We start from the raw sequence: 20,090 nt of genomic DNA on the forward strand, positions 1-20,090 counted from the left end.
CTCACACAGACTGCCCCCTCACACACACACACACACACACACAAACAAACAAGGAAGGAAATGCTATAATCCTATAGCATTGAAAATGGGCTTGTTCCCGAAACGTCTGTTTATCCTGTGTCCTCAAATAAACCACAGTAGCACCTGGGTGTGCACAACCAAACTGGATGTGCAGAACTCCTTTTCTTTCCTTGTTTACTGACTACACTGTTAGAACTACAGTGGGAGGCTCTGCAGCTCAGGTCTAATATGTTTTGTGATTTATATTAAGACTGTGTAGGCACATTTGTGCCTCTACCTCATATCACACACACGCACTTCCCCCTTCACACACGCACAGCACCCTTCACACACACACTGCAACCCTCATACACACACGCAGCACCCCTCACACACAATGCACTCTTCACACACATACTGCACTTCACACCCACATCCAGCACCCCCCCACACACACTGCTCCCTCACACGTACTTTATCTCTCACACACAAACACTGCACCCTTCACACACAAACACAGCACCTCACAGACACAAATAGAAAAAAAGAATAGAAAATAGACAAAAAGAAAAAAAAATGTTAGTACATATTTTTTTTAGTACAAACAAACAAACAAAACTTGCACTATAAAATTAGTTACTGCTGCACTGGTGGGCGGTAAGGAAATGTTACCATCAACCAAGATACAAAAGTGGGTGGTAGGTAGTAAAAGGTTGACTACCCCTGGTTTATAACATATACCGAAAGAAACTATACACACACTACATCTACTACGCACAGACACTGCATCCAATACACAAACACACACTCTGCTTTCACTATACACACTACATCCACTTCACACACTGCACCTAATACACATAAACACTACATCATTACGAAATCATACGATCTGCATTCACTATCCACTGCATTGCACACACACAGCATACACTTTACACACATTCCACATCGACTATACACACCACATTCACTACACACACACACACACACACACTGCATCCTTGTGGACAGACTCAGGATGGGCCCTGTGGGCTGATTCAGGATGAGTCCCAAGGTGCCCAGACCCTGAGCTGTGTCAGGGGCCCCAACATTTCTGATGGCAGCCCTGTTTACACCCATTAAGGTTTCAATCATTTTCAAACAATAATATCTAATTTGATGTATCACATAACAAGTGTCACATCTTTTTTAGGCAGTATTATCCCTCACATTTTAAGTAAAGTGTAAACTCAATGTGGCTACATCTTCTTCAGCAAACACCAGCACTTCCAAAATTAACAGAGTGTCCATTGATTCGACACAGAAAGAAATGATGAAGGTGGACGCATTGCATAAAGACTGAGATGTATTCTACTTTTTAACTACAAGTTAGCCAATGCCTTAGATGAAACAGTCCCTAATATCATGATGCCAATTTATTCTAAACCCAAGTGTCAGGAGTAAAACCTGGGGTCCGTGTTATTTTCAGTAGGTCTCAAATAGTTTCAACAAGTTCAGCACATGATTCAGGCAAGTTACTATAACACTCCCCACAAAATTTCAATCTATATCAGCTTTAACTTCCCTGGTGCCCTGAGAGAGATGTTGTCACCGGGAAGAATTAGTTTTATTACTATACAATGGGCTTTGCACAGTGAAAAGATTTGGTTTGTCCAAGTCGATTCATCCAGAAAAAAAAAATTCCTTTAGGATATTTGGGTATCCTCTATCCTCTATTTGGCATCTCGGTCAGACAAATGATGCCCATGTAATTATTTTTGCAAAACAAATTAGGATAAACCAAAAGGGCGCAAAAATTGGTTAGTGCGTTGCAAAATATAAATGTTAAATATTAATATTATAATGCAGTACACTTGTCTGTTTTGTTACGTGATTCATTCGTGTACCGTTTCGAAGTTTGGGATTTCAGACGAACCGCTGACCCAAAATTCAGACGAATCACAGTTCGTTTGAAACAGAACGCACAAGTCTACTATATAAATTAAAATTAATGGATAATAATTGTGGTCCAGAAAGACATACTGCCATTGTTATATTCATTACACGTGATAAATGGAGGTATTCCCTCAATAAACAAATAACATGAGTCCACACCAGCATTGCAGAGGTTAATGCCGCTTAATTCTGAGTAGTTTACATTTCCATCTAACTGTCTTGAGTTATAAACGTCCCTAAATGTAATCCTTCCATCTGCCAGGGACAGCCCCAGAACTGTTCATGTACTGAACTGACTGATTAGGGGCAGAGGGCAGACAGGGATGTTTGTTATACACTACGACCAGGGGACGCAGGGACATTCATTTCTATAAATAGTCTCTCCGAGGGACATGTTAAGCATCACATTTAGAGTTAGCATTTTAATCGCATGCAAAACAAATGACAGATCTCATCTGAAAGATTGCATGCATACAATTCCATTTTAAAAATGTCAACATAAAACAGCAAACACTCATATAGCAAAACTATGACTGTCAAATTTAAAGAACCCCTCGCCATTGAAGTATTGTATATACCTGCAGGTATTGTCACAGCTCAGGGTACATCAACATACCCAGCACTGATATTTCATTTCCAGAAAACCTAACTAAGCATTGGTGAACTGGATAAGTAAATTTAATCTGCCTCAGACTGGCTTTATTGGCAAAGAGATCGACTGTATTTTAAATGCAGTCATCTTTAACCCTAAAGATACCCATTAGAAATTTAAAGATGGGCCATAATGATTCTGGGAACGCAGCTCGATTTAAGTGTCATTCAGATGGGCTGTTGAAAGAGTAGTTACTGTGGAGGGAGGGGACAAGCTGCGATTAAAGGGACACTATAAGCACCTAGACCACTTCAGCTCATTGAAGTGGTCTGGGCTCAATGTCCCTGTCCCCCTTAGTCCTGCAGTGTAAATCATTGCAGTTTTTGAGAAACTGCAATTATTACATACAGGACTAAGGGTGCCCTGATGCTATTATTTATTTACTAAACAGGAAATGATTGAGAATATAAAGAAACTGCAAATTTTAGGTCAAAATATCAAGACAGAAGGAAATTATTACTGGATTTTAAACCCTAAAAAATGCGTTTGGGGCAGTGAAAATAAAAAAAATATTGAAAATTCTTGTGTTTAAGGCCCTACGTGCCTTTTTAGTCAGTGTACATGAATTAATGTTGACAAAGCTACGGTTCCATTTTGTATCATATCAGATGATAATATGAATGAAGACGCGTTGTACATTGTGAGCCATTAGTCTGACAGTACTATAAATAAGCTAAAAATAAATGATTAAAATCCCCTTTACCCAGTGCGTAATCCTTCTTTTAACATTATTGCTTTTTAGTTGTACTGACTCCTAAGGAGCTTTTCCAAACAAGCCTCCGCACAAATGGTGTATTAAATTAGTAAGGGGGGGGGAGACTGGGATTAAAGTATATATATTGCTGGGGGCATTGGCATGATTTAAGAGGAGCCACTGAAGCCCCTTAACCATGTATTGCTCCCGGGGGAGTTAGTCTAGAAAAGAACTGACTTTCCCCTAGATGCATGGCTATTGGCTAAGGATTATTAGTTTAATCCCTAGTGCATTAATAATTTATTATTATTTTTTTTAAATTAGAGAATAATTGATTTTTCTGCATTATTCTGTTTAGCAAAATATGCCAAATAACATTATCGAGAGTAAATATATGAAACAAACTGACTGATCTTTGCTGATGTCCAGCACCATTGAGTGGGTGTATTTTTTTTCAAAAATTAAGAGTGATTCACATTTTAGACCAAAATAGCTGAATTAGAAAAATTCTCAGGCAGCTATTTTTTTTTCCAGCTCAGGTATATTGGTCTTAAATTTGAAATTGACTTTGAATTGCCGACAATTCTCACGTTAGTGAAAACCTGTTTTACTGTAGTGTGACATAAAATACCCTACCTCCATTTCAGGACTGGGACAAAAGAAGATGTATTCAAAGACGGCTCTCTAATTAGGCGAGTTAGGCCACTGATTAAGGTCTTGCGCCCGCCTTACTTGTCTAAGGGCAGACTGATCTGTCGGGTACTCGGTCCTTGACTGAGGGTCTGACGTCTTGCTTTGTATGCCGCTGAGTGCTGGGCCCCTCCACTCAGTTTGCCCATGTGGTAGATGTCTCACAAGCTCAGCCAATCAGAGCATTGCCTGGGTTACCACAGCAACGGTCTGACAATTTAAATGCCGGAGCTTCCGAGACCGTCATCTACCATGTGATCTGAAACTCTGCACTTGGTGAAGCTCCAGACAGGATAGCAAGGCTACCGGACCACCAGGGAACTGATTACTTTTTTTGTTTTGTTTTTTAAGAAAAGGGTATTTCAAAGTGGGGAGGCTGGTCACTAAACCACAGCCTCCCCACACACTATTGTCACTTACTTGCACACACCCCCACACAAAATATTACCATCCTCCCCCTACACACTAGGACCCTCCCGCAATGTCACCATCCTTACACACTGTCACTCCCCCCACACCCTCTATTAACCCCTACACACACTGTCATCCGCCTACACAAACACACGCTGTTACCATCTCTACACACACTGTCATCCTCCCACACAAACAGACACTGTCACCCTCCCACACAAACACTGTCACCATCCCTAAACAGACTGTCACCATCCCTACACACACTGTCACCCTCCCACACACACACATTGTCATCCCACCACACACTGTCAGCCCCTACAAGCTGTCATTCCCGCACACAAACTGTCACACCTAGCCACACTAACATTAACCCCTCCTAGCCCTGTCACTCTTACCTCCCCCCAAAATACCACACCCACCTGCCTTTGCTCTGCAACACTCAAACTATCATATTACCCCCTCCTAATTCTGCCACACTCACCATCTCTTGCCCTGTCACACTCATTCTCTTCCACTCTGTTGCGCTCACCCTCTCACATTAATGCCTCTAATACAGTCACACTGTGCAACACTAAAAACACTAACCCTGTCACATTTAACCCCCCTTAATCCTGTCACACTCACCCTCCCTCATTCTGTCACACTCATCCCCCCAACCCTGTCTAATTCACCCCCCCCGCCCTGTAACACTTACCCTGCCACAGTTACCCCTTTACTCACCCTGTCACAGTCAGCCCTTCAAGACATTCATCATACACACACAATCATGAAACAGCTTCGCCCTAAACACAATGCACAAAGGCCACAACCAGCCTCCCCTATCCACCCACACACATAGTGCTCCAGACACAAATATATACATGTTCACAGAGACATACATTTACACCCAAGGATACTCTCTGTCAGACACACACTCTCAGGCACATACACACACAGACAGACAGTGCCAGAGACACTCAGAAATACACACAGCCAGATACATTTTGTGAATGTATGTGGCTCTATTTGTCAATGTGTGTCTCTGTGCATCAGTGTGTTCATATGTGTATGCATGTGTGTATCAGAGTATGTATATGTCTTTGTGTATTAGTGTGCATATACGTTCGTGTAACGATGTGTATATGTGTGCATCTATTAGTGTGTGTCTATGGCTGCAATGTGAGGGTGGTATGGTATGGGCATTGCCAAGGTAAAGTGGACACATATATAATATATATACACAGTGGCGTACACATGACCCATGGGGCCCTGGTGCAAAAATTGATCCATGGGCCCCCCCTGCGCTTACTCTGCGCGGGCCGGAACACATGGCGGCGGGCACCTGGTCGCAGGGGTAGCAGGGCTGCGACCCCTGCGACCGCGGTATGTACGCCAGTGCATGCAGATGCACACACACTTAAAGGACCACTACAGACACCCAGATCACATCAGCTCAATGAAGTGGTCTGGGTGTCAGGTCCCTCTAGTTTTAACCCTGCAGCTGAAAGCATAGCAGTTTCAGAGAAACTGCTATGTTTCACTGAGGGTTAATCCAGCCTCTAGCGGCTGTCTCACTGACAGCCGCTAGAGGAGCTTCCGCGATTCTAAGACACTGAACGTCCATAGGAAAGCATTGAGTAATGCTTTCCTATGGGTGGTTTGAATGCACGCACGGCTCTTGCCGTGCATGAGCATTCAGAGCTGAGAGGTGGAGGGATCCCCAGCGCCAAGGGAGTCCGGCGCTGGAGAAAGGTAAGTACTGAAGACATACACACTCTCACGAACAGACGCATACACACTAGCTAACAGACACACACATTTACTGACAGAGACACACTCAGCGACAGACATACATGCACACTCACTTACAAAACATACACTCTCACTGACAAACACACACTCACTAACAGACATCAAACAGACTCACTAACACACACACAAACACACTCAGTAACAGACACACACAGTAACACACTCACTGACACTCACTAGCAGACACACACTCAACAGACACACTCACTGACACACACACTAACACATGTTTTTTTTTTATTTAATCCCCCCAACCTCCTTACCTTTTGGAGTGCTGAGGGGATTCCCTGGGGTCCAGTGGTGCTGCTGGGTTCCTGGGCGGCCGTTCGGCGCACGAGGGAGCACTCTCCCCTGAGTGCTTCCTCTTCAGCTCCCTCGCGCGCCGCGTAGGGATGCCGGCGCCGGAAGATGACGTCATCTTCCGGCTCCGGTATCAGTGCGGTGCGCGAGGTAGCTAAAGAGGAAGCACTCAGGGGAGAGTGCTCCCTCGCGCGCCCGCAGGACCGGCCATGGGGTGACAGCAGGGCCAGCCTCGGGGGGCCCTGAGGTGGTCAACTCCTGGGCCCCCCAGGAGATGAGGCTGGCCACAGTGCGTACATACCGGGTCGCAGGGGCGGCCGGGCCCCCTGGTGGGCCGGGCCCGGTCGCAGCCGCGACCCCTGCAACCCTGGTATGTATGCCACTGTATATACATATACAATACATTGGTAAATACGAATAAGAACTTATATGATTATAAATGTAAAGATTATAGAATATGTGTGGAAAATGTATATTACACTGTTTCCTTATTTGTAACTTTATTGTTTGGTAAATGATTTTCCAATAACCCCTTCACACCGGCACTTGTGTATACATGGCTGCCAGGCTATACAACCATAAGCCGCAATGATGTGTAAATGATTTGCATAATTGCAAATTACATTTGTTATTGCAAATTACGCCATTACTACAGTCAGAGAGCTCACAACACAGCGACATAGGGAGCCACAACAATGCGAGTCTGTGAATGATAAATATAGAGACTAGCTTGTAAGCCCACCCTTCAATATAACTACAGTTTCTTATACACACACAGTGCAACCCCTATTTATTTTTGCACTATGGCTGTTACTGTTTGAGTTTCGCCTAAGGCCACACAAAGTCTAGAGCCGTCACTGAATGTATTATTGGCGACAGTGAAAGAAACACAACTCCATAGTGTTACTTTCAACCCACTAATGTAATAACTGGGAGATAAATCTCACACACAAAACACAGAACCTCAGGAGATCTAAAATAGACATAGGTGGACTTGCTAGGTTCCAGAAATACCTGGGGCTTGAGGTCAATGGAAAACTCAATGAACCCTACACTAACAGAGCAGTGGGGATATGTATTAACAGTTCCTGACCTTTCTACCAATTCTGTTATGTCACCTCCTCTCTACACATGAACAGAGTGATTTAAGGGCCCTAATCCAATCCACGTCTTAAGGAATGTGATTGATAAATTGAAGATTTAACGCCGACAGATTGCTATTCTTCGCCATCAAGAGCCGTGGGACTGCAAATCCACTTTCCATGTTCTTATAGTGGATTTAACTTTCGAAAATTGAACTTTATTCTTCTTAGTGGTAACAGTCGCACAAATCATTCGATGGGGAGATAGAATATAGAAGCCTGTGCATTAAATATCATCTTAATGCACTTGTCAGGTCTAGGCTGATAATATAGCATCACACCCCCTTATAACTGAATTAAAAGTGAGGCAGCTGAGACAGAAAATCGTTTGAAACGTAATCCTTTTGAGAAAAAGGCAAAGATCTTAGTGCCGGTTAAAGTCCAATGATTCCGAGCTCTCCCTATCACCTCATCCCCCTGGCTTAGGTGCTCTGCACACACTGTTGAATGCAGACTCCTCTACAGTGTGGAAGGGGTGTCACTTGCAATATCTGTATGTAGCAGAGGAATTCACTTTCGGGCTCCAACTGGGAAATACATTTCTCAACAGAGCACCGTGGTGGTTATGGTGCCCGGAGTGTCCTGGTGAACGGGCACAGTTTGCTTTTATTTTTTTGTCTTTTTGCTGATGATGCTAAGATTTGCAACATGGTTCATGTTCCAGGAGGGATAAGTCAAATGGCAAATGATTTAGGTAAACTAGAAAAATGGAGATGTGGCAACTGACATTTAATGTGGATAAGTGCAAGATAATGCATCTTGGACGTAAAAACCCAAGGGCAGAGTACAGAATATTTGATAGAGTCCTAACCTCAACATCTGAGGAAAAAGATTTAGGGGTGATTATTTCAGATGACTTGAAGGTCAGCAGACAGTATAATCGAGCAGCAGGAAATGCTAGCAGACTGCTTGGTTGTATAGGGAGAGGTATTAGCAGTAGAAAGAGGGAAGTGCTCATGCCATTGTACAGAACACTGGTGAGACCTCACTTGGAGTACTGTACACAGTACTGGAGACCGTATCTCCAGAAGGATATTGATACCTTAGAGAGAGTTCAGAGAAGGGCTACTAAACTGGTTCACGGATTGTAGGATAAAACTTACCAGGAAAGGTTAAAGGATCTTAACATGTATAGCTTGGAGGAAAGACAAGACATGGAGGATATGATAGAAACATTTAACCCCTTGAGGACGCAGGACGGTTCAGGACCGTCATCGGCATTTTTCCCTTGCCGACCGACGACGTCGTTCCCCCGGCGGCGATCGGCGGTGCTCCCGTTGTGGGGAGACTGCCTGCAGCCCAGACAGTCTCCCCATGGCGGTTTAGGACCCCTGGGGCCATGTGATCGCCCAACAGGGCGACCACATGGTCACAATAGGTGTCCTAGTCTCTGCATGCAGGGGGACTGTCTGTGCTGACAGGCAGTCTCCCTGCTGCTGTAAAATCATTAAAAATTTAAAAAAAAATTATTATTATATATGTGTATATATATGATATATAGACATATATTATACCTATATAATATATGTCTATATATCATATATATAATGTCATGCTAAGTGTATTTTTATATTAATATGTACATATATTAATATAAAAATACACTTATAATTAATTTACACACGTGTATATATATAATATATATAATAACTATATATATTGTATATATATATATATTATTATAAAATACGAATAATAAATAATTTAAATTAAATTAAAAAAATTAAAAATAATAATAAAAATTTAAAAAAAATTATATATCTATACGAAATTTTATTATAACTGTATTTTGATATTAATATATATATATTTATATCAAAATACACTTAGAATGAAATTGTATATATATCTATGTATATATAAATAAAAAGAATGCGAACTATTCATATGTCGATATACAAAATTACATAAATAATTATATAAATATACACATAGACTTCAAATATATAAATATGCATATATATTTAAATTCTATGTGCATATTTATGTAATATTTTTACATAATTAAGTTATTTTATTGATTGCAATTTAAGGGACCTGCCTGCCAACCCAGGCCGAAAGTCCAGAGAATTTAATTTGCTATCACTGTATTTTACCCTGTAACGTTCTACGACACCCTAAAACCTGTACATGGGGGGTACTGTTTTACTCGGGAGACTTCGCTGAACACAAATATTAGTGATTCAAAACAGTAAAACATATCACAGCGATGATATTGTCAGTGAAAGTGACTTTTTTTTGCATTTTTCACACACAAACAGCACTTTTACTGATGATATAATTGTTGTGATACATTTTCCAGTTTTGAAACACTAATATTTGTGTTCAGCAAAGTCTCCTGAGTAGAACAGGACCCCCCATGTACAGGTTTTATAGTGTTTTTGAAAGTTACAGGGTCAAATATATGGGTCAAATATTTTTACATTGAAAATGGCCAGGTTGGTTACGTTGCCTTTGAGAGCGTATGGTAGCCCAGGAATGAGAATTACCCCCATGATGGCATACCATTTGCAAAAGAAGACACCCCATTTGCAATACCTTGGGTTATGTCCAGTCTTTTTTAGCAACCACTTAGTCACAAACACTGGCCAAAATTAGCGTTCAATTTAGTTTTTTACTTTTTTCACACACAAACAAATATGAACGCTAAATTTGGCCAGTGTTTGCGACTAAGTGGCTACTAAAAAAGTCTGGACATACCCCATATTGAATACCCTGGGTTGTCTACTTTTAAAAAAATATGTACATGTGGGGTGTTATTTAGCAATTTATGACAGATAATAGTGTTACAATGTCACTATTGATACATTTTAAAAATGTATGGTTTGAAACCGCAATATCCTACTTGTACTTATAGCCCTATAACATGCAAAAAAATAGCAAAAAGCATGTAAACACTGGGTATTTTTGAACTCAGGACAACATTTTGAATCTATTTAGCAGTTTTTTTCATTCGCTTTTGTAGATGAGTAAAAGATTTTTCACATAAAATTCAAAAAACGTGTATTTTTTTCAATTTTTCATCATATTTTTTCATTTTTTTAAAATTAAATTACATGAGATTATCTAAATAATGGTATGTAAAGAAAGCCCCTTTTGTCCTGAAAAAAACAATATATAATTTGTATAGGAACAGTAAATGAGAGAGCGGAAAATTACAGCTAAACACAAACAAAAGTGTCAAAAAGATGCCTGGTCGCAAATGTACAACATCGCAAAAAAAGTCCGGTCCTTAAGGGGTTAAATACATAAAGGGAATCAACGCAGTAAAGGAGGAGACTATATTTAAAAGAAGAAAAACTACCACAACAAGAGGACACAGTCTTAACCCCTTCAGGACGGAGTCAATAGTGCACGTTCTGATCAAAACAAAACGTAAACAAAAACTGGAATTTGCGCTATATGTCTGTTCAACCGTAATTCACCTCTTTCATATTAAATGCACCCACACTTATTATATATCATTTTGTTCAGGAGAAACAGGGCTTTAATTTCATATAAAATATTTATATATGAAACAATTTATTATGAATAAAATAAAAAAAAACTGTGAGAAATTTGATTGTTTTTTTTTAATTTGTAGTTCCGCCTCACATTTTAGCTGTAAATGTCATAATACTGTTAGGTTTTATTGCAACAAAATGCACATATTTGTAATCAGCGATGTCTCACGGGTACAACAGTACCCCCCATTAACAGGTTTTATGGTGTTTTGGAAAGTTACAGGGTCAAATATAGAACGTTCCATTTTCAAATTGAAATTTGCCAGATTAGTAATGTTACCTTTGAGACGGTGTGGTAGCCCAGGAATGAGAATTACCCCCATAATGGCATACCATTTGAAAAAGTAGACAACCCAAGGTATTGAACGTGGGGTATGTTTAGTCTTTTTTAGTAGCCACTTAGTCACAAACACTGGCCAAAGTTAGCGTTCATATTTGTTTTTGTGTGAAAAAAGCAAAAAACTAATATTTGGCCAGTGTTTGTGACTAAGTGGCTACTAAAAATGACTGGACATACCCCATTTGCAATACCTTGGGTTGTCTACTTTTGCAAATGGTATGCCATCATGGGGTAATTCTTATTCCTGGGCTACCATACGGTCTCAAAGGCAACATAACTAATCTGGCAAATTTCAATGTCAAAAAAATGAAATGCAAGCCTTATATGTGACTCTCTAACTTTCCAAAACACCATAAAACCTGTACATGGGGGATACTGTTATTCTCGGGAGATTTCACTAAACACAAATATTAGTGTTTTAAAACAGTAAAACATATTACAACAATAATATAGTCCATAAAAGTGCCGTTTGTTTGTAAAAAATGCAAAAAACGTCACTTTTACTTAAAATATCATCGTTGTAATACAATTTACCAGTTTTAAACACTAATATTTGAGTTCAGCGAAGTCTCCCGAGTAAAACAGTACCCCCTATATACAGGTTTTATGGTGTCTTGGAGAGTTACAGGGTCAAATATAGTGCTTGCGAATTAAATTCTCTGCACTTTCTCCCTGTGTTGTCAGGCATGTCAATCAAATTTTAATTAATCAAATGACATAATTATGTTAAAAAATTACTTAAATATACACGTAGAATTTTAATATATATGCATTTATAGGTATTTAAATTCTACGTGTATACTAATGTAATCTTTTATGTAATTATATGTATTTATCTATATATATATATTTGCGGTTATTTGTATTTTATATATAGATAGATATACATAGAATGTCATTCTAAGTGTATTCTGTTTCTAATATATATATATTAATAACAAAATACAGTTAGAATGAAATTACATATGAATATATAATTTATTTTAAATTTTGTTTCAATATTTTATTTATTTAATTATTTATCTTATTTATTTATTATTTTAATTATACGTATATATATATATATATAATATATATATGTAGATCTATTATATATATAATATATATACATATTATATATATGTAACGTCATTCCAAGTGTATTTTAATACTAATATATATTAATATTAATATTAAAATACACTTTGTATGACGTTACATATATATAATATGTATATATATATTATATATATAATATATATACATATATTATATATATATAAATACTTGTATTTTATTTTAACATGTGTATTTTTTTTTTTTATATACTTTCCTACCAGCAGAGGGACTGTCTAATATTTTAGACAGTCCCCCTGCTGGCAGATCCATAGCCAGCTATAGGGGGCCATGTGATCGCTCTTTGAGAGCGATCACATGGCCCCCGGGGGCCTCATTTGCCGGAGGGGGGCTGCCTGGGCTCTCAGGCAGCCCCCCAGAAGAGGATCGCGGCGGAGGTGAGTACACAGTACCTCCTGGGGGCTTCAGCCGTTACGGCGTTCTATGCCGCCGCAACGGCTTTAAAGCCCTTTAAAGCCGCGACGGCATAGAACGCCGTAACGGCGTTAAGGGGTTAAATTAGAGGGGCAAAGGTTTAAAAATAATATCAGGAATTATTACTTTACTGAGAGGGTAGTGGACGCATGGTGTGTTCTTATAAATCTGAAATTAACGTTGAACTCTTAGCCTTAGAAATTCTTAACTTAAAAATCTCACTTAACCCTGTTAGTTCATCAGGTTCAACCTTTCACACACCCTTGGGGTTTTCGCCCAGGTGATCTCCATGTTTGGCAAAACTCCAGCTCCAAAATGGCAGATTCCAGATTCCTACATGGATCATTTGTACTTTCTACTAAAGTTCCATTTTGTTCTCCTCTGAGTGAACATTTCCATGTGTTGGGGGGGAGGGGATGACTGTATCCAATGTTGTTGAGCATTATAGTAGTCAATTAATTGCTATATTGCTATAACTTTCAAAGGGAAACAATCCTACAATGTTTGCTATTCACAACGCAGAAACTTGGGCAGAATTAACCAAGGAATATTCACGTTTTAGACCAAAACTGCTGACTGGGAACATATAAATTGGATATTTTTATTTTTGAAAAAAAGTTTTTGTCATAAAATGTATAATCCCCATGTCAATTCTCCAAAATCTGTTTGCCAATTAAAATCAGCTGCCAGAAAAGCTAAATATGCCAGAAAATAAATCTACAGGAAGATAACCCTCTGTTATTCTCATTTTTCAAGTTGATAAACAGGTTCCATTAACCCCTTAAGGACCAAACTTCTGGAATAAAAGGGAATCATGACATGTCACACATGTCATGTGTCCTTAAGGGGTTAAAGAAGAAATCACAGTCACTTTTCATTTTATTTTTTAAGTGACACTTTGTTGTTTGGGGACCCATCAAAACAAATGGGCTATACATCACAAGCTGCCATGAAACCAAACACTATTCCTTAACTAGGATATATTACTCTAAGGGCTCGTGAAATCCAACATAATACCGTGATTCCGATAGAGCTGTGACAATATATTTTAACAGACGTGGAAGCATTTTAAATCAATTTATAGATTCTGTTGAAAAAAAACAACAACAAATAATTGTAGTAACAGTATCTTCTCCACACAGGATAGAAAGAGATGCTGTGTATACACAAAGGAAAGCCGAGAGGGCAACACTTCGAACCCATTTTAGAGACAAGTACCGTCTACCCAAGGTAAAGAATCACAGTTGTCTTATTGCAATGCTATGTATGCAAAACCACGGCTCTATCAGGATAAAGTAGACATATACAGAGGATCTGGTAGATGCAGTAGGATGGTGTCAGTATATAGATATGAAAGTGGATGTCCATATATAGAGGATATCAACGATGGCACACACATTTATAATACACAAGAACACAATACAGCTACAGGGCTAGGAAGCCAAGCCATCCGAATTAACGTAATTTAGTAATTCAGGCTACGAGTCACATGCAGACTTTGTTTGTAAAATTACAGAGTCATTTTTATACACCTCCCCACCCTCTGATTTTAGAGACGTATTTATACACAGCCTATGCAATATAAGATGAATTATCTGTACTATTCAATTCAGTTATTTATTATGCAGGTTATATTTTGTTTAGGTAAACTTTAGCAAAAATTAGGCAAGCTGCTATTCTTAGTGGGGTATTGGTGTATGGGACATTATTAATCCATAAACTGCAAATAGGACGGGAATACAAAAAGCTAAGTGCAATATACTATCAGCACTAGTAATACTGTAGGTGATTATTATATGAATATGTGATTTATAATACACTTCAACACATATGGCGTAACTTCGAATACCACACTACAAAAATAAAGGATGTAATTCCCGTTCTGTACAAAGAAGGCTTTGGAACATTTCAGTAGGATTAAGGCACCACTTTACCTAGCACCTATGCCTATCAATGAGTAACACCAACATTTAAGACAGTTCCCCTGTATAACTGGACCCTTGACACCTGTCTAAAGTTTACTTATGGGTAATCTGGATCAGTTATTAAAAACTTATTTAAAATGAACAGGACCTAATTAAATGTACGTTGCACACAACCATCCCTCGTATCTTTGCCATGCAATAACTTGTTTCTTTGTACTTAATTCTCTCAAAGTGACGTTCCCGTGGTGGCTTTGAGAAATCCCATTTTTTTTTAAAATCCCTTTTAATTCATGACCTCTAACTTGAAAAAAGTAAATTGCATTTATAGGAAACCATTGGGATGTAGAACTTTGGTTTTGCAATCATGACTTTTTGTAAGAGAAATAAACTTTCGTAAAAATGTTGACTCCAAAAAAGGAAGTTTTAGGCTGAACCTACTCACATGATGGTGATTTAAAATATTAAATACTGCTTGTGTAACCCTTTCTCTCCAGAATGACGTTGATGACGCACAGATCCAGCTAGCTGGAGGAGATGTAGAACTTCCAAAGGAGTTGGCCAAGATGATTGAAGAAGATACTGAGGAGGAAGAGGGTCGATCCTCAGTTATTGGACAGTTAAGCAGCATTCAAAACCTCGACCTTGACTCTATTAAAGGAAAGGCTCAATCCACACTCGATGATCTCAAGCAATCAGCGGAGAAGTGTATAGTCATGTAATTTCTTCACACGGTCCACTGCTGGTCCAAATCAACTGATTAAATGTGGAAGACAGGCTATCATATGACCTTAATCTCACTGCAGACATTAAGCAAGCTTAGCCTTGATGTCACTATATGTGTTAAATTAGGCAAATTCCACCAGTTTTAGTGGTCACAATATAACTCCCCCCCCCCCCCCACTAGTTTATGACAAAACTGAACTACACATTCTAATCTCTGGGATACATGAACCTTGCTTTTAGTCATTAAGAACATTAATATCCAAGATCTTCCATAATTTGGGAGGAGGGGAGGGGGGAAATCGGTTCAATACCATATTTGGATTTATCTCTTCAAATCGAACAAGAGAGAGAAGGATGGGTACAATGGGTATCACTTATCAATGGACAAAAAAAAAATCAACATGTAATAACCCACCTTTAGCCTCTCATATCTTATCTACCAGATTTAAGGGTGTATTACGAAGGAAGATACAACATAAATTGTCCTCTGAGCCCACCCAGTTATAAAACACAAGTAACAATTAAAAACTGTATCTTCACATTTATTTTAACAGGGGATGGAGGCCTGTTAGTACGAGGTTATCGTGTGCTAGTTTTCTACAGTCACAGGTTTTAGTAGTAAAATATTTGCTTAATAGTAGAGTCTCAAAACAACTAGATGAAAAAAAAGAGGTCTTAGTAAATGGATAGTACGATGGGGGCAGGATGAGAGAGTTTGTTTAATAAGTGAAACCTTGTATTAAACTAAGACTTTGTATTGTATAGTGTATGGAATGAAGACATCCCATTCACTTACACAATGGGATGGAATCTAATCTGTGACGAAGTGTGTAAAACACCAGACCCTGTATTGTTCTGTGTATACGGGAAAAAGTAGATCTCGTACTGTAATGAGTTTTGTAAATATCACATCCTGTAATGTACAGTAAGTAGGAGGTGACCTATTTTATATTACAGTGAGTAGATTTTTAGAAGCAGTGTGTGAATCAAAGTTGGCACCGGTCGGACCCAGTAGCGATCAATGTACAAGGCCTGGTACAGATTAGGACACAGCACAAGCACATGACCAGTACGGAGTGATATTATATAAGACAGGGTCAAAGCCAGCGTTATTGTGGGTGTTGGTACATTGATATTATTACTGAGAACAAAGCCATATCGCCGTTGAAGGAAGTGACATTATCACACACTTTACAAATTATTCAGACCTGGACTAAAAATTATGATAAATAAAGCAAGGTCTGCAGCTTTAGAGATAAAGGGGGAGATGCTGGACTTGTCAATGGTCTCCTATTACACTCCCGGGGGTCCAGCACTGGGTTGTTGTTCAGTATGTAGCTGCAGTACAGTTCAAAGTAGAACTGTGTGTTTTTTTCTTTGTACTGTCAATGTTTATGTACAAAAAATTTGGATTTATAAAACTTTGTGATTAAAAACTCAGTTTGGAAAGAGTGTGTGATTCGAAACGTTGCACTTTATGTAATATTAATAGATTTTTACTGATAATACACCAAAATATTCCACATCTGCCTGGCTGTATGTTGCACAGAAATAGTAACACTGTTCTTTAAACTTGTCACATAGAATTAACAGGTGACCTGCCTTGGCACAGGTGAGTTTTGTTTTTGGATTGAATAACTATTTATTTTTACCTTTCATCCATTGCAAACATATGTTGACATTTACCATATCATTTAAAAATTGGGAATCAGGCTATGAATATTAAAGTTCCCACTGTACCATGCTGTCTTCCCTTTACCCATCAGAGAGTAATGTCAATTCAAGATTAATTTCCTTTGCAGGCCTAGGAAGGGAACAATGAAGATTCTCTGCTGTCAGCCATTAACAACTAGTATTAGCATCCTCCATCCTTCCATCCAGTGGGAAGGGCACCTAGACAGGCTCAGGAACACATCAATAAATAAACCTCCCCCAAAAATGGAATCCCTCAAAAACAGGTGCAGTAATTATTCATATACTTTTTTTTTATACTGTGTCTCAGTTTCAAGTAATACAATAATCCAAATACTGTAAATTATGTGCTTAAAGGGACACTCCAGGCACCCAGACCACTTCTGCCCATTGGAGTGGTCTGGGTGCCAACTCCCACTACCCTTAACCCTGCAAGTGTAATTAGTGCAGTTTTTTTTATAAACTGCAATAATTACCTTGCAGGGTTAACTCCACCTCTAGTGGCTGTCTACTAGACAGCTGCTAGAGGGCACATGTGTTTCGCCAAATTAGTCCAAAGGTACAGCAAGATTAAGTTAGAATTTGTTTGATGCAGGGATGAGGTCAACTCTTTTGACCTCACTATTTTTGTAGAAAATGGCCAATTGAAAACAAAATAGAAGTATAGAATTTGATTTGTAAGGTGTAAGGTGTACTAGGTAAATCACATAATTTGCAGTATTTAGTCTAATATTAGATAAAAAGTGTATGATTGTAACGGATCTCCGTGTATTCCGACCGAGTACCCTCCGTTGATGGATGCTCCTAGTGCTTCCTGAGGACTCCAAGCACTCTGGCAGACACCACAATCATAGGAATCCGAGAAACCTTTTAAATTCTCCCAAGCATATGAATGCTGTAGACCATTGAATAGGAACCATACGAATAGGCTTGTACTCCTAGCAGTCAACTGGAACAGCATGCAATAAATCCTTCCCCCCAATAATGAGACGACACATCACTTTGAGGGTAAAACAGGAACTCTGGACTGGCTCATCCAGCCTGGCTTTTATTTCCATCTCACACATACAGGCCACACCCAGGGGGAGGCATAAAATAACCAATCCGAGATATGGTACAACCCACACATCCCCTCCCCTTAGCCTGAGAGATAATCCACTTATTATACAGTTTAAAACATAACTTTTACACAATATCTGTAACTTCAAAACCATACAGCACATTCACATAAAAATACATATCCACAATCGATCCATTCAGGGGAACAACATATTAAAAAATGGCATGGATCAGACCAGGGGTTCAAAAGTTAGTAAAGTATCTTTTAAAACCCCTAGCTTCCCAGCTCAGACTGTTTTTTACAGAGCCTTCTCTGTGCTGGAGAAGTAATCTAATTATCTCCAGCACAGAGACAGACTCCATTAACCACATGGTTACAGAAAGACATAAAACACTTTAAAATACAGAAAGTTACTTTTTAACCATAACACACAGACATTTCACATATCCCCAGATAGCTGGGATCTGAGCGCACAAAACTACCGAATAGCGCGCAGATCCTATTCACACAGTACAATTGCCATGGAGCTAAAGTCTTTCCCATAGTCTTTCATTATATGAATAGGCTCCATGGTATAGCTATCTGGGGTATCACATTCCCATAAAATCTGGTCCATAGTCCAAAGGCAGCAGGCGGGCAACCAGGCTTCTCCAGTTCACAGTGGCGAAGTTGGTTTCGCCACAATGATTAATCACTGCGCCTCTTCTTGAAGGATTATTTTTTTTCTTTTGTCTATTTAGTGATTCACTGCATTTATCGTGGAGGATTTTTATTGCACTTTTTATCCCTTGTAAGGCTGCATATCATATCTACAAAAAACTGCATGGTTTACCACAATCACATTATTATTTGTATTTAGACACAGAGCGTGCCAATATTGCACTATACCTCTTTTCTTTTTTATCCAAAACATTCCTGAAACACAATATGGATAGAGAACTCCAATGTAAAGGCAAAAAGCAGCACGTCTATCTGCTACAAACATCTTTATAAGTAGGAGGCTAAAGTATTGACTGACATGTCTATAATAAGAACTTACCCAGTGCAAAAGTGAATATGGGTCTGTTGGAACCGCGCAGTACCTGTCTTCCATAGCATATGTAAATATTATATGGAGGTGGTGTCTTCTTTTCATACAGAAAGGCTATTTTGACATCATAAAGAAACCCCCATACTTACACTGGTCAGTAATCTGGCTTATTGAATACATGCTGTTGGCAGTGTGTTCAGTGAACAGAGGCCTTGTAAACATAAAATAAAATCTAGGCCTGAAAAGACTGACTGCATTATAACCGTTGTGTAGGACAGGGAACATGACTGTGTGATACAGAGGGGAATATATATATTCTATTAAAACCAGTTTCAGAATTCTGATTCCTGTGTGTTCTGCTGCGAGAAGTGGAGCTAACTCATGGCTAATGCTGCCATGATTTCATCTGAACGGACAGGCCTGCTTTAATCAGTAGCCATTGGTGTTTCCGGAGGGCTGGTTTAATAAACAAGCTATGCTTAGTCTACTAAAAAAAAGCTGCAAATTGTAACATGATTTGAGTATTTCCATGTGCTTTGTATACTGCGAGTTTAATGCTGTATGAATTTCAGGCAGCCAAAAAGATACGGTTATTAAAATGCAAAGGGGATACAGGTAAAATCAGCTACAAGAACCAGAATTTGCCGTTATGGTCGATGTGAATAA

General features: G+C 39.0%; 1 protein-coding gene across 1 annotated transcript in view; it reads left to right on the top strand.

Moving 5' to 3' along the window:
• Positions 1-17,082, top strand: part of CPLX3 (complexin 3) — a 28,439-nt gene extending 11,357 nt beyond the window's left edge. The window contains exons 2-3 of the mRNA XM_063449311.1: positions 14,137-14,224; positions 15,414-17,082. Coding sequence (XP_063305381.1) covers positions 14,137-14,224; positions 15,414-15,638 — 313 coding nt within the window. The 3' untranslated portion in view covers positions 15,639-17,082. The remainder of the gene's footprint in view (positions 1-14,136; positions 14,225-15,413) is intronic.
• The last annotated feature ends 3,008 nt before the right edge of the window (positions 17,083-20,090 follow it).

This window comes from Pelobates fuscus, chromosome 3 (assembly GCF_036172605.1).
Source record: "Pelobates fuscus isolate aPelFus1 chromosome 3, aPelFus1.pri, whole genome shotgun sequence".
Classification (NCBI taxonomy): Eukaryota; Metazoa; Chordata; class Amphibia; order Anura; family Pelobatidae; genus Pelobates; species Pelobates fuscus.